Raw genomic sequence first — 17,188 nt, forward strand, 5'->3', positions numbered from 1 at the left:
ACTACCTTTGCTTTGGGCTTGGGATTGTTTCAGAAAATATTGTTGTAAATACGTTAGTAACACATGCCATGGTTTTAAAAGCGTTGTTCATACAGAAATTTGTTAATATGAAGCTGAGAATTCTTAATGTGAATCCGTCGACAATTTAACAATCCAATAATGTTATAAAAAGAAACATGTAATGCCTTGCTATATTTCAGAATTGCAACCATTAACTCTAACTTTAGCCATTATTGGGAAAATGGGTTCAGCTGCGGCTTTCGGAATTATTTATGTATACTCTATGGAACTTTATCCTACTGTGGTCCGAAACAGTGGAATGGGATTAAGTTCCTGTATTGCAAGAATTGGTGGAATGGTGGCTCCATATGTAGCGCAATCAGTATGATATTTTGTTTAACCTAGACTGGATGCAAAGATAATTTATGGTTGAATATGCTGCTCTATTCATATTAAATGTATTCTTCTTTAAGTTCTGTTTAAGTTAAAGTAATATTTACTCTGACTACGTGTTTTGTGTTGATTCTAAATGCTTTTTATAAGAATTTCTTCAAAATGTTTATAAGAATTTTTCTTTTGGAAGCATTTTATGAATAAGGAGATTAAACAAGATGAGACTTGTCATTTAGGTGCTATTAATCGAAAGTCCGTAGTCAGATTCACACAGTAAATACAGATTGCTTTATTTACAGACGTATCATGCCAGAAGGTATACTATACTGGTAAAGTATATAGTGTATGTTTTATTTATAGGCTGATGTTGTTGGCGGTAAATTCGGACAAGCTTTGCCATTAGTTATATTTGGTTGTTGTTCCGTTTCTGCGGGACTACTTTGTCTTATCCTTCCAGAGACCTTAAATAGAAAATTACCAGAAACAGTAAGAGAAGCCAAAGATTTTACAAAGTGAGTGTGTTTATACTTCTTTCATTCATTTTGATAAGACAGATATTTATAATGCATTTTTCATTAAAGACATTTCTTAACATAAACAAGAAAGAAAATCTTTTGATTTCAATACACAATTTTGAGTGCTAAAACTAGCTATTTATGTAAGAAAAAGATGACAATCTGAGATTTCTAAGTTAAATTTTTAAAGCTGTTTCCCATGTATATATGTCCATTCTACAGCATTTATACATGTGTATCCTATATATACCAAGGCTGGTGAATTTCTCTTTACTAAAGCTTTTTAAACACAGACATCTTTATCTAATATTTATGAAGAATATGTGAACACATTCACCCTGTTTCGCCAACACAATCACAATAATATGTTCAGTGAACCGCAATGTAGGGACACAATATTTGATACTCATTTTATATAGCTAAAACAGGATTCTGATTCATCAGATAGCCTCGGGCAACAACTAACGTTTGAGAAAGTAAATACATATAAAATTGCATCAATAGCATGTTAAAATGACGAAATATCGTGGTACATGTTGGCACATTTACTACTTGCTATTTTTAGCATCTATAAAGAAGTGGGGACTTCATTGCATCTACTGGTGTCTTGTTTTTTTTTTGTCATCCATGAAGAAGCGGGGTTCTAACTCGCAATATGAGTGTTGACTGGCTAGTGATTACATTAATAGAACTACTGGCAATTGGCCACCGAGGCCCCTGTGTATTTCAAATTAAGGTTGTATTATCCTTATCCTAATTTATTATTTAAAATCTTCCGTTTTATATAATAATGTTCAATTTACAAAGGTAAAAATAGACACTGAAATCGTCATTGTTATAATTTTTATTATTTGTAGAAAATTAGACCTCGACGATGTCAACAAAGAAAAATCCACTCTTCAAGAATACCTTTCAAACACTGAAAAAGAAAAGCCGAAAGTCAAAGAAATTTACACTATTTTAAACTGAAAATTAAACTAATATTTTCAGATCTGAAGGCATATAAAAGTAGAAATGTACATACATTTGCACGTTTATATTATATAAATAACACTTTTTTATATTTTATTCAAATGAAATAATTACGCTGATCATTTATAACTATCCATGCTTACATGGTTTTTTTTCGTGGTTTTACATATATTGCAGAGTATTCCTTGTGAAAAGTCATTGACTTTCAGGTCAAGTTATTGGTTTTCCTTTTCCCCTCAGAAAATTATGTTGTCGTCCTCTAATTATAATGACGTTAAACTATTGGAATATAATACGAACCAATCTGTTACATTAGTGTCTATTTGATTTTTTTTAATAACTGTATCTTTACAGTACACTTTTACATTTAAATACAATGTAGATTTTCCTCATCAAGTGCCCATTGATCATAATGTATTCAATGAATGGATAACAACTGTCATAGTCCTGACTTGGTACAGGTATTTTCTTATGTAAAAGTTTGTTTCTTTTTCTAAAAATGACGATTAAAGCAAACTGTATTCTTTCGCTCAAAACAACTGAATGTAGGTATAGACACGATAGACAATTATACAATATTTTATCAGTACAAACGCTATTATAACAATTGGCTAAGGCTTGATTAAGTTCATTTCGTTCAAAAAAAACATAGCAATTAATAACACAGTGTAGATACTATTCTGTACGCTAACCGGAAGTCGCAATTTTCGAAGCGAGAACTTTTTGGATCACATTTTAAATTTGATGGATATACTGTATTAAACGGTAAGTTGATCACCTGTGCATTTCTTAATGATTAATTCATCTGACATCGATATTTTCAAATGGTTTAGAAATAAATTCAGCACATTAATTTTTCGTATCTTTGCCTTAATCAAGAGATTTTCAAGTACATCACTAAGGAAAATCGGTCTGTGAACCTAAAAACAATCTTTTTATCCTCTTAGTGTACAAATTAACGTAAAAACCAGACTTAATTAACTAAATGAAGTATACTTCAAGTGGTGGTTAAAGTTTCAACCAGATCTTTGAAGCCAGAAATAAGAAAATTACACTTATTTGAATTTCTCACTGTACGATCAGTCTCGCTTGTATATTTTGAAACTGTATGATCAGTCTTTATTTCACTGTATTCTAGTGGTGATTTCAAAGTTGTTTACGATACATTAGAAGGTGGCATTTTTCTAAATAACACAAATATATTTCAATAATTTACTTTTGGATGTAACGCGTCCTCTGATTGGCTGACGTTATCTTATTATCAGCCCATAGACATAATTTAGTCATGTGACCGTGACGTCATCAACGTTTTTTCATGGTTTTCTACGGTTTAAAATGGAATTTAGAATTAAATTATAAGAAATGCCTGTAATATTTTTTTCTGTCTATTCGAAATAACATAAAAAGAAATGTGGTGCATACTGTTTAATAACCCACTACGCGCGCTATTCAGTGTGTACCAAATTTTTTGTTATTTCTTCATAGACAGAAAAAATATCAGTCATTCCTTAAATAAATTCACATCCTGAAAACTTATGAAACATGTTTAAGCTTGATAGTGTGTAATCGACTTACTACATAAAGTATAAGGATGTTTAAATGTTGCTAAAGTAAGAGGAAAGTTTGTTGTATATATAAGTTTCAGAAACGTGTACAAACACATAGATTTAGTTGTTATATATAAAAGTACATGTATTTACACACATTGGAGGCCGTACTGTAGTATGGAACGCCAAAACTGTCTTGTTATGACCATTTTTCATTACATGATGTGCATTTACCTTTATATGATGTGCACTTGTCATTATATGATGTGCACTTAACTTTATATGATGTACACTTGTCAATATAAAAATTATGATGTGCAAACAACTTTATATGACGTGCCAATATGCTTATAGTATGTGCAAGTATCTTTATATGATGTGCAGCTACACTTATATGATGTGCATACATACTTATATGATGTGCAAATGTACTTATATGATGGGCAAATATACTTATATGATGTGCAAATATACTTATATGATGTGCAAATATCCTTATATGATATGCATTTTTCCTTATATTATGTGCAAACATCTTTATATGATGTGGCTGTGTCATTATATTATGTGCTTGTAATTTTATATCATGTGGTTCGGTTAACTTCATTACATGATGACGAAACGTCATTATATGATGTGGTCAATGAACATGATTACGATTAGAATGATTACTGTCTACGTCATAACTGATTCCGATCTGCTTCTGCAGAATTGATACAAACCCGGATCAAATCTTAAGTTATTTAAAAAGAGAAAAACCTTGAGATCAAATAATGCAGGAACTGATTGAAGAATTTCCCGGCAGCGGCGAACATATGATAAAACAAATTGTGTGGCTCTTATTTATAGATTGCTGTTCGGTTTGAGTAAAAGCTCCGTGTTGAAGGCCGTTATTTAACCTGTAATTGATTACTTTACACATTATGACTTAGATGTAGAGTTGTCTCATTGGCACTCACATCATATCTTCCTATTTCTATTCATTTCAAAAGACACCAATGAACTCAAAGTCAATTTTAAAAATATTTTATAACGATAGCTACAAAATTATCCTCTCTTGCATATACAATCATACCGGTATGGATGATTGGTTGATTAATTATTTGTTGATTGGTTGCTTTTTAACGACACTTTCAACACTAGCATGCTAATTCGTGGCAGTGAGTTTATATTGATGGAGGAAGCCGAAGTCCCCGGAAAGAAACACCGACTTTCGGTAGGAAAAACTAATAATCCCCCCCCCCCCCCAAAAAAAAAGGAATGAAAGGAGATATGGGATTACCTTCAACTCGGTGCATGACATTTGCTTGCATCTTTTTATTATGTTTTCATGCATTTATTGCACACTTACATGATTATGAATGCATGATTGACGTCCAGCGGAAAATTGACGTATAAAAGACTACGTGGTATGATTGCCAATGAGACAACTCTCCACAAGACACCAAATTACACAGAAATTAACAACTATAGATCACCATACGGCCTTCAACAATGAGCAAAGCACATACCGCATAATCAGCTATAAAAGGCCCCGAAATGACAAATGTTAAACAATTCAAACGAGAAAACTAACGGCATAATTTAAGTACAAAAAATTAAAGAAGAACAAATACCGGTATGTAACACATCAACAGACGACAACCACTGAATTACAGGCTTCTGACTTGGGAAAGGTGCATATTCACCCGGGGACATATTAATGCGAAATGAATATGAACCCTGTTTTGTAAAAGACCGACATCCTGAGCCGGATTTTTAACATGCTACTTTGCAGAAATCCATTTCACCTAACGGTGTTACCCGGACAGATTATTCTGATTCCGAGCCGAACAAGTCTTTGATTTTACTCATTATTCAATATCAGACACATCATAGGTTTGTGACACATAATAAATGTGGTCTAAGATTTTCAAAAGTTGAAATTGGGCAATTACCTATTATAGTGTCCAATATCCGAAATCTAAATATAGTATTGCTAGATTCAGCATATCAAAGAACCATAAGAATTGCTTGTTTAAGTGCCGTTTTGGCCCGTTATTTCTAAAAAGTTTTTGACTGGCAACAAAGTATTTACGGACAACGAACTCATCGCAAAAACATTATACTGCGTCAAATCTTAAAATATAAACAATTGAATACCACCATTTTATTTTAAACAAAATCAAAATTAAAGGCTCCCTTAATTTTTTCCTATGCCCTCGTTATGAGGGTTGTAAATGACAGGTCCATTATATTGGTCATTACCCTATCAATGTCCGGTTTTTGTCCATTTTTGTGTCTTCTTCAGAAAAGTGATATATAAAGACAAACTTCCACAGCTAAAATGAACAGCAAAGCATTCTTTACAAAACAATGAACATACTAGAAATTCATGCAGTCCGATATGCGGTTTAAATAGAACAAAAGAATTCGACCTCTTGTGTTTAGAAGGTAGAAAAGTGAAATGAACTTTGTATACGGTTGTTAAGATGTCAGAAAAGTTACTTTCCGTAAAGTCATTTTAAATATTTGCATTCACGTTGTTCGACCATAAGTCAAGCTGTTACGTCATTTAGTAGGTCTCCTTATAAACTGCTACCTTTTTTCGCTCGACATAGAAAAAATCTGGGGAAAATTACAAAAATTGAGAAATCAATTGTCCATCGTTTAAGACCATTCCCAAAGTGGCACACCTAAATTTGACATTTGGAAGTAATTTCAAAGTTGGATGTTATATGTCGGGGGTTTTGTTAATTAATTTACGCATCGAACACACCCGTCCTATATATGTAACATCACATGACTTTTAAGTGATTAAAACTAATTTTTTAAAATAAAATTTGCATGTTTGACATGTTTTTTTCTTAAACAATTACAATTACACCGACAGTCATAATTTCTGTATTATTTAAAAAAAAGTTTTGTTACACATTTTGTTACACCTTAGTTATACAGTAACCTGGATTGGTTGACCATTGTGAAGTTGAGTTTTTGGGGTAGCATAGATTAATATCGTTGTATTCCTTTTGTTTGTGTTAACCAATTGTCGTTCGAGATTATTTTGTATACATCATTTATTGATCTTGCAATTTGTTGTTATTTAGTTTGCGTCTTTTTTCTTTGGTGTCATATTTTGGCTATGTTTGTGTTCGATCATACAGTATAATAAGTCGGTAGTTGCCCGCGAATGGATTTTTTTTTATTTCTTGCGACTCTTTGTGTCTTTTTCGTTGATTGCAGTTATTTTTTTGTTTTGTGTCATGTGGAGATATTGTGTGATTTTGTTTTTCTTTTGATGTGTTTGCACCTTAAATTGGGATTGCACTGAGTTATTTCATGATTTCTTTTTGTGCTATATTTTCGATACATTTTTAGTTTATCTTATAACATCTTACAATTGTCCGACGACATAATGTGATACTTTTTTGTTCATTCATACGATTCATACGATTTGAATTTACTATTTATATCTTTTTTTCTTAATAGTTTACCTACAGTCGAAAATTTGCAAGACATTAAGAGTCTTTACTTATTCAACAGTTTTACATTTAATTAGACTCAATTTTATTATAGTTTATCACATAAAGACTCGATTGTATTATAGTACTTTACTTGAATAACCGTCCAACTGTTAGTTGTATGTTAGTTCTTCACAACTAAGAAACAGATTCAAGAATATCTAAGTTCCCTTATATTAATTTTTACCGTATACGGTGGCTCACTATTTTTCTCATACATGCACACTATTGCAAGTCAAGTACTATAGTATTACACCGGTGTCTTCATATTTCATGTACTACACATGCGTATATATATATTTCTCGAGTGTGAAACATGCAACAATACTCTACCAAAGCAAGCCAGGAAACAATCCGTCAACAAGGAAGTAAGCATGGTAAGTTAATTATTTAACTTTTTAACTTCAAAGAGGGTATGGTTTTCTTGTCTAAGCTCGAACATTTATTGTCCGCCTCCATCAATCAAATATTTGTTTCTTTCAAAACTTAACACTATAATACAGAATTTTACATTAAGGGGGGAGGTCACTGACCGAGCTAAGGGGAGCTCGCTGCAGTCATGCTTCAGTGATTCCCCATGTTTAATCAAACATATTTTCCCGACGAAAGCCCCACAATCCCCCCCCCCCCCCCCCCGAGTCGGCCTCTATATTCTTGAAAACGTTGTTCGTATACATACTTACCACCATGTTATTGTCTCAAGTCTTCAGTCTCTGCACCGAACACTTACAATCAACCAAGCCGTTGCTAAGACGGTGCTTAAAAGAGCAGCGGCTTGGGTTAAAATTGTTCTTACTAGGCAAGCTTGGATAATCTGTTACAGTTTTGTTTTATTTAAAAAAAATAATGATGATTCCATAAAACAACGAAAATTAAGCATATGCTCTTTAAACTGTTCTTGAACAGAACTCCAATTAAAAAAAAAAGAGTTCAGATGATCAAGTTATTTAAAGAAGTAGAAAAAGGGAACCAATGGCACTGCTATATCATCTTAGAAATTATACAAATTATTTCCATCAGTATTACAAGACTATGAAGGATGCATTCGCATCTCTTCTATTATGGATACGTTTGACAAATTCTGAATATAAAAAAAAAGTTCCTTTTGTGGCATATCTTTATTCATATAGATTATTTTTCCTTCATATCTTTATATATTGTTTTCTTTAGTTTAAATTGGAATCTCAGATAAGCATCTGGTACTTTAAAACCTCTCCTCTCTGTCACATGCCTCTGGTCGACATGTGTACTTCAGAATAATTCCGGACTGTCAGATGTATAGCAGAACTTTCACATAACTTCTTGATAAAACTGTTGTCTATCTCCCTTTTCGACACTGCAAACAAAAAATCGAACAGGTATTTAAAGAGGGGTTGCAATCACATGTTCCCCGTACAAATGGATCGGAACTGAGAGCTCTTCCCGGATCTGCCACTGGATTTATACATCGGATACATCACAAAATATAGGGAACATGTTATTAAATATAGTAAAATTTGAAATAAAGAAAAATATAAATCGAAAAAGTTGAATTATCATTTATGTCTACAAAACCACAAGATCCTACTTAATTGACCATGTTTTCAAATCATATCAAATGTTTTCATTGGTCTTTACTTGTTAGAAAAATGTACTGAATTTATTGTTAGCTAAATTATCAATGTTAGATTATTGAATATTCTTCAGAGCTGTATCTTGAACTTATGAATTGAAAAAGAGGGGATGGATATACGTACTACACATTTGTCTGTATTTTCAACATATCTAACAAACCTGTGAGAAAAATTAGTTTTAGAATACGAAATGTCTCTCTCAATCTGTAAACAGATATTGTAGAATTGTTAAGGTATTTTGGTGTTTTTAATGTAAGTATTATTTACATTCAGCATGTTTATCGGATTTTTTTTACTATCAATGTTGAACTGTTAAATTTTATCGGATTATTTTTAACTACTAGGGGACGCAATCAAAAGTTCAATGAAGGATAAAAAAAACTTAATTCACATAGTTTTTTCACTGACCCCTCACCCCCGTCTTAACTTAATTTGGGTAAAATTGATTGACCCATATGGATATATGTGAAAATCAATTTCGGATAACCAAATCTTGCTGCAGTTAAACTTAAAATTGTTATTTGGATGGAGAGTTGTCTCATTGGCACTCACACCACATCTTCCTTTATCTATATCCTTTATAAAAACGTTGAATATAAGTGATATGAACCTCCGAAGTCTTGTATAATAGCACTACGAATAATAGAATAATTGAAATTCAGTTAATTGAGTGTGGGAGGCTATTTTAATCCACTTTATGACTGTGTATTATATAATGTTACAATGTAACAAACCTATCAAACACACCGTGAAAAATAACATTATCTCCCCTGGAAATGCAAAACAACAAAAACTGCTACTTTTTTGCTCTATATCACATAATTATAAAAAGATATTACATATATAGGGAATTGTGTGCTTGTGTACACGTTTGAATGTGAGAACGATCGTCTCTAGATTTTTTTTTAATTTGTCCCGGCCTTTCCGGGTTCACGTAGCAACACGTTTCTTTCCTTTCCAGCTATTCCTGATTATGAATTAATCCAAAACATGCATTTATCCCAAAGCAACAACTATTAAACAACTCACCTATTCCAATGGTGATCGTCTAATTCCTAGCTGATTCTTTTAATCGTACCTTTCTTGACGACACCAATCGTTGTAGCGTCTACCATTGGAGGTAACGAAATTACACGATTTCACAGGAGAGTGAAGTAAACAAGGGGAGCAATTTTATCGAACCGCATTCCGGACTGCATGTATTTACTTCTTAAAAAAAAGCCGCTAACGCAAGATGTAAAGATATTGTCAAATATAAGCCTAGTACAATGAGCATAGAGCATGACATAAAAGAATCATTTCTTTAATTTAATAACTTCAACTGTTTGCACATTATTGCAGACCTCGTGTGTTCATTATTGTAGACCCATTGATCAAAACTAAACTTTGCAATTCACAATTTGACAATTTTCCAATAATATCTGGTGTGATTTTTTCATCTTAAATCAAAGAACAAACATGTCAAGTTTTTTTTCTTTTTACATCCCAACCATTTTCCAAACGATAGCTACAGATTTGATCCGGGTTTATATTACAGAAACCTCTGCAGAAGCAGATCGGAATCAGTTATGACGTAGACAGTAATCTTTCTAATCGTAATCATGTTCATTGACCATAACGACGATGAAAGCACATCATATAATGACGTTTCGACATCATATAATAAAGTTAACCGAACCACATGTTAGAAGATTACAAGCACACAATATAATGACACAACGACATCATATAAAGATGTTTGCACATAATATAAGGGAAAATGCACATCATATAAGGATGTTTGCACATCATATAAGTATATTTGCACATCATATAAGTACATTTGCACATAGTATAAGTATATGTGCACATCATATAAGGATATTTGCGCATCACATAAGAATGTTTGCACATCATATAAGTATGTTTGCACATCATATAAGAACATTTGCACATCATATAAGTATTTACTCACCTCATATAAGTATATTTGCACATCATATAGAGATGTTTGGACATCATATATAGATACTTGCACATGAAATAAGCATATTTGCACGTCATATAAAGGTGTTTGTACATCATATAATTACAAGTGCACATTAAGTAAAGGTTTACGCACATCATGTAAAGGTTTATGCACATCATAATTATAATGACAAGTGCACATCATATAAAGGTAAATGCACATCATATAAGGAAAATGGTCATAACAAGACAGTTTTGGCGTTCCATACTGAAGCCTATAATTGATCACAGTTCCTTCACTTTGTTTTGGATGTAGAACTGTCTCTTTAGTCAGGATCCTACTTCGTCAAAATTATCTCCCCATTACGCCAGTTCATTTTCACAATCGTAAAAATGGAAGCCATTGTAGCGATGACGCGCTACCAATTTTGCTCCTGGAAACCGATAAATTTATCCACATTGCACCAATACGATCCTTATATGTCAGTTATATTTTAAAAGACAAATGTATCAACTAGCTAATGAGCATCAGTTAATGATATTGTCTGCATTGATTCAACTTAAAACTATTGTCTGATCGGTTGTTAGGTGGAATTTTCGAAAAATCATAAACATTTAAAAAAAATCTAATTAAATATTTCGTGGAAGGGCAGACTAGATTTTTTTAGTGGTTGAAGACTATAAACCCTAGTTATCACACACAAAAAATTAGAATTTTTCGAAGATATGCATTTTCATCATCCAACTTGTGTCGTCAAGTACTTTCAGTAAAAAAAAAGCTATTCGAACACACCTTCCCTGTTTTTGTGACTCATTAGATAGGTATTTCACTTGACCCATATATTTCATCTTTTAGTACTGTTATTTTTTTGTGTTATAAAGTCAACCTGTAGCTTTAATATATAAAAATGATAGAATCTGAAGCGAGACGATGTATGAAATATTCTTACTTTGAACGATATCAAGACAAAATACTCAACTCAAACACGCCCTAACATAAAAAGGTGCACTCGATTTTCTCTTTTCGATACAATTGTTACCTATTTTTTGGAATTTTTTCTTCAGTCACATAATGGAAGGGCTGACACGAAAATTACTGAACTAATAGATTGATATCTTTTCCCTCCGTGGTAAATTTTTCAAAAAAATCGGAGGTTATGCATTTTTGTCATCCAACTTGAAAGATACCCATGTCGTCGACTTGATATCTAATTGTTCTGCTTAACTATGTACTAGATAAATTGAAAACTTATGCAAATGGTGTTTTTAAAATAAAACACCTCGTAATTGAGAAGAAAATTGCAGTTTTGTTTGTTTCTATTAACTTTTTTTAAAATTTGTCACTATAGTAAACAATACAGTAAACATTTATCGCCTTCTCTAATAGAGAGCTTCGATTCTTTTGTTCTATTTCAACCTGGTTTCCGACTGTTTGACACTCAATTGTACACCACTTTGTAAAGCAGGGGTTTATAGTGATAATGAAGTCTGTCTTTTCGTTCGTCCGTTGGACCGGTACAATGTGTTTCGCCGGTTTTGTAAGCGCATCTCCTCATAAACTACTTAATGATTATGAATCCTTGTGTTATTTCAATGCTAAACATATGGAAATTTTATAGAAAATCCACAGCCTTTATCCTTGTACTCTCATATTTGGCAATTTAATGACTGATATATTGGATTATTGCATGCAGTGCTAGCAATGATTTCCTTAAAACTAGTTTATTAATGTAGTTATTGGTTAAAACAAATAAAAATATGACCAAATCAAGTACACCTTTTAGGGTGTGATCGACTTTAGTGACTCATCACGAGATATTTAAGAATTTACAGGTTGGTTAGAATTTTTTGTAAAAAATAAACACTAGCACATCATAGAAAAGCATGTCAGTAATCTATGTTTCAAATCTTATGACAAAAAGCTCTGTATTAAAGGCTGTGGATTTTCTATAATATTCATGGTTTATTTGCCACAAAGTACTCTTTTTCTATCAAATGCAATGAAACAGTAAATAATAATGCTTTGCATCAAGTTTCCCCTTGGTATATATATACAAAATGGCATATCTCTATTATTCATTACATCTGTAGTTTTGATACAATTAAAGTTTGAAAAGTTCGGGCAAAAATGGCTACAGAAGGGGTCATAAACCTTAATATGCATTGGGGATTCCAGCCATTTTTAAATGGAGAGGGGGTCCAATCCAGGAGAAAAGGGGATTCCAAATATCTGTTCCCATATAAATGCATTGATAGTTAAAAAAAAAAGGGTTTCAAACCGCCGGATTCTCCTTTTTAGCTCACCTGGCCCGAAGGGCCAAGTGAGCTTTTCTCATCACTTGGCGTCCGGCTTCCGTCGTCGTTCGTCGTCGTCCTGCGTTAACTTTTACAAAAATCTTCTCCTCTGAAACTACTGGGACAAATTTAACCAAACTTGGCCACAATCATCATTTGGGTATTTAGTGTAAAAAATGTGTCCGGTGACCCGGTCAACCAACCAAGATCGCCGCCATGGCTAAAAATAGAACATAGGGGTAAAATGCAGTTTTTGGCTTATAACTCAAAAACCAAAGCATTTAGAGCAAATCTGACAGGGTAAAATTGTTTATCAGGTCAAAATCTATCTGCCCTGAAATTTTCAGATGAATCGGACTACCTGTTGTTGTGTTGCTGCCCCTGAATTGGTAATTTTAAGGAAATTTTACTGTTTTTGGTTATTATCTTGAATATAATTATAGATAGAGATAAACTGTAAACAGCAATAATGTTCAGCAAAGTAAGATTTACAAATAAGTCAACTTGACCAAAATGGTCAGTTGACCCTTTTAGGAGTTATTGCCCTTTATAGTCAATTTTTAACCATTTTTCGTAAATCTTAGTAATCTTTTACTAAAATCTTCTCCTCTGAAACTACGGAGCCAAATTATTCCAGACTCGGCCACAATCATCATTGGGGTATCTAGTTTTAAAAAATGTGTCCGGTGACCCGGCCAACTAACCAAGATGGCCGCCACGCCTAAAAATAGAACATAGGGGTAAAATGCAGTTTTTGGCTTATAACTCAAAAACCAAAGCATTTAGAGCAAATCTGGCATGGTAAAAAAAATTATCGGGTCAAGATCTATCTGCCCTGAAATTTTCAAATGAATCAGACAACCTGTTGTTGGGTTGCTGCCCCTGAATTGGTAATTTTAAGGAAATTTTGCTGGTTTTGGTTATTATCTTGAATATAATTATAGATAGAGATAAACTGTAAACAGCAATAATGTACAGCAAAGTAAGACCTAAAAAGAAGTCAACATGACCCCTAAGGAGTTATTGCCCTTTATATAGTCATTTTTTTAACAATTTTCACAAAATTTGTAAAATTTTACTAACATTTTCCACTGTAACTACTGGGTCAAGTTCATTATAGATATAGATAATTGTAAGCAGCAAGAATGTTCAGTAAAGTAAGATCTACAAACACATCACCATCACCAAACTACAATTTTGTCTTGAATCCATCTGTGTCCTTTGTTTAGTATTCACATAGACCAAGGTGAGCGACACAGGCTCTTTAGAGCCTCTGGTTTGGATCCGTCACTGATATAACTATTGATTAATCTTTCTCTGATTCCTTATCATAAATGATAATGACTGTGTTGTGCACCGTCTATTTCGAATTTTAGTGAAAATCTTTGATGGGGTTTCTTTATAAAATATACGGACTTAAACATTGCATTATATGGAGGCACCCATCAGGTATTTCCAAAACCTTCTCAAGCAATTACTAAAGTTTTCTGAAATTGCTCCATTTTTAATCTATTAATGCATGTTGGACTTTCCATTTCGAATTTTTGGTAAAAATATTTTTATGTTTCTATATCTAAAATACGGACTTTGCCATAGCCTTATATTGGGCGTACCTATTTTATATTTACAACTTCCTTCAGACACTTGTCATAACTTAATGAATCTTTTCAGATTCTTCATCATTTAATTCAAATGTGCACCTCTTATTTCGATTTTATGAAAAATCACTGTTTTCTCTTTCCGTGATAAGGACTTTTCCACTACCTTATTGGGTGGTACCCATTTACCATGTGATAATAAAATAGACACGTATATACCTTCAACTTGCCGTTGTTTTTTTTTTTCAAAATCACGACTGGTCATACAGTCAAAAAATCTTAAATCGCTTCTAGAATACAGTCAGTTCTAGACTGATCGTACAGTAATTTAATTTGGGATCCTCAAGGAAAACATATTTTTATGGGAAATACGAATATTCTACTTAAATACGAAAATAATATTGAAACAGTATATATTTAACTGCAAACTGATGCAAATATTTGCAATAAAAGATTAATTGCTTTGTACTACGAGAGCAAAATTGTCCATCAATTTAACTTTTTTATATCATGTTGGTGTGATGCACACGTATATTTTATATTCTAATGCATGTTTTTGTTTCAGTTACTCATATTTATGTTGCTATACATACATTGGAGATTTTCAAAGTACTTTATAGATATAGGAGTAAACAAATGATGAGAAAAGTCACCGTAGGCAAAAACCGTCCTGTTACCAGTTAGAAATCATCGCTTCGAAAATCGCGACTTCCGGATAGCGTACAGAATAGTATTTACACTGTGAATAATAGTTATAAAAAATTTTACAACAACTGGATCCTATATTTTCTAAACATGATATTGATGTTAAATATTATTAATGGTTAACACTCAACAACGTAATTTGAACATCTCTATGATAGTTTTAATGGCCCACTGCTTAACAATTGTTTGTCTTTATGATATCATTATGAATATTTCTAAAATTTGGGTAGATAATTTTTAATTCCTATTCACGGTGTAGAACGCCACATGCGAGGTGTCGGCTATGTTTGACATCGAAGCGAAGAAAAACTTATCAAAGTATGTTCAAGTATAACCGACACATAATTATTGAGCAATATTTTGTATAAAAAATCTTTATTTCAAGACGATTATCCCAACAGTTAAAAATAATCCTACTGAGAATCTTAAAAAATATAACATATTCATAAAGTACATGCATTAAAAATGTGCTTTATGTCCAGTGGCAAATATTACATGCATGTTCAAAACAATTTTTCGATAAGTACAAAAGGTAAGTCCTGTAATATATAGATGTCATCTGGGGTGAAAGAAGGTCAAAGAAACTTGGACTGCCACTGGACAATGCAAGCATATTCAATAGGGACAGGAATTTGCCCTGCTGCAGTTTCAGACAAAAGGCCACAGACGGCCCCTCACGGCCCCCCAAACAGTTGTTCCAATAGTTCTTAACCTGCAGAGATCATGGCACTCTCTTTCTATATGAGGCTTCCGATCAAACGTGACCAATCTCACAGTCACATTTGTTTAAAATTATACATCCCGCACAATTTTACTATCAATGTTTTTACTGTTTTTACTGTATCACATAAACATTATCCTTTATGATGACAGACTTGCATTCTGGTGACATTTCCTTAGTAGAATGTGTTCACATATGGACCAAATTTTGTCATTATGTCCAACGTATGTGTCAACTGCTCCGAACCACTTGACAGCATTTTGTAAATCATCGATAAATCTTTATCTCATGATGTACTTTTTCAACGGACAATTTATAAAGTGTTACGTCCATAAATAATACCATAAAATGCATGTTGGGAAAAACAACTTTTTATGAATTCATGCAAAATATTTGATGCAGTATCTATTGTTATAGGCAGTCTTCACGCCGAGTGGCAGCCCAGGCAGCGGCATCTAAAAATGGATCCCACAAGAACACACAGACTAAGTCTATGGGTAAAATAAAGTCTTATAGATCAACAACTAAACACTGTAATGAACAGATGAAATACATGATAGAGATAGAACTGGTATGAAAGGTGACAGTAAAACATTGAAATAATTTGAAAGGTAGGTATAGCTTTTCACTCAATTATGAATTTTTTAAGTAAGTATTTGTAGTTTTTCCTATTATTTTATTTCAATAAAATGAAATGTTGTAGTGTGTTCATGGGACAACAAACCAACAACTAGCAAATTCAAAAGAATAAAGAGCAGCATTACAATTCTACAATAATTGAAAGATGTAATTAAAGTTAACAAAGAAATCTATGGGAAGTGAATATCCGTACACACAACTTCTCTATTTCACCGATTGCTTTGATATTGTGCTCGAATAATCAGATTATGTTAATACATATGTGTTTTGGTGCCAATCCAAAGATGAGTGTTACAGCAGGATATAGTTTAACCTAGGAACCTAAAGGAAATATAAACAAAGATCTCCTCCTCTGAAACCGAATAACAAATTTAAAAGATAATATAATGAGAATTGCCACTGGTACTTATAATGACAAATTCCACAGAAAGAATACTTTTTTTTATTTTTAAACTGCTGTATATTGAAAAATATAATAAAAAGTTGTAGGATTGCAAATGAGACAACTATCCACTAAATTTGAGACGATGTAGATGTGAACAATAATATACAACTGTGCAAACTTCAACAATAAGAAAACCCATACCCGTATTGTCGGCTACAAAAGACCAAGAGACATAAACGATATATGAAACAATTCAATGTAGAAAAATTAACGACCTAATTTATAACAAAACAATTTTTAAAGTGCAGCCCGTATTGAAAACATGGAAATTTGCCATGAACCCAGACTTGGGGCGCTA

General features: G+C 32.6%; 2 protein-coding genes across 5 annotated transcripts in view; both read left to right on the forward strand.

The window, feature by feature from the left end:
• The window catches only part of LOC139490850 (uncharacterized), a 28,740-nt gene extending 16,949 nt beyond the window's left edge, over window positions 1-11,791 (forward strand). The window contains exon 2 of the mRNA XM_071277928.1: window positions 10,818-11,791. The gene's annotated coding sequence lies outside the window, so the exon portion shown is untranslated. The remainder of the gene's footprint in view (window positions 1-10,817) is intronic.
• The window catches only part of LOC139490840 (organic cation transporter protein-like), a 54,233-nt gene that overhangs the window by 36,563 nt on the left and 482 nt on the right, over window positions 1-17,188 (forward strand). For 3 of the 4 annotated variants that reach the window (XM_071277904.1, XM_071277905.1, XM_071277906.1), the window contains 3 exons: window positions 201-382; window positions 754-905; window positions 16,224-16,417. In XM_071277904.1, the coding sequence (XP_071134005.1) occupies window positions 201-382; window positions 754-905; window positions 16,224-16,383 (494 nt within the window). In that variant the 3' untranslated portion in view covers window positions 16,384-16,417. Of the gene's footprint in view, window positions 1-200; window positions 383-753; window positions 906-1,765; window positions 1,925-16,223; window positions 16,418-17,188 lie in introns of those variants that run through there. The other variant, XM_071277907.1, reaches the window with a different exon arrangement.

The sequence above is a fragment of the Mytilus edulis genome, chromosome 10, assembly GCF_963676685.1.
Source record: "Mytilus edulis chromosome 10, xbMytEdul2.2, whole genome shotgun sequence".
NCBI lineage: Eukaryota > Metazoa > Mollusca > Bivalvia > Mytilida > Mytilidae > Mytilus > Mytilus edulis.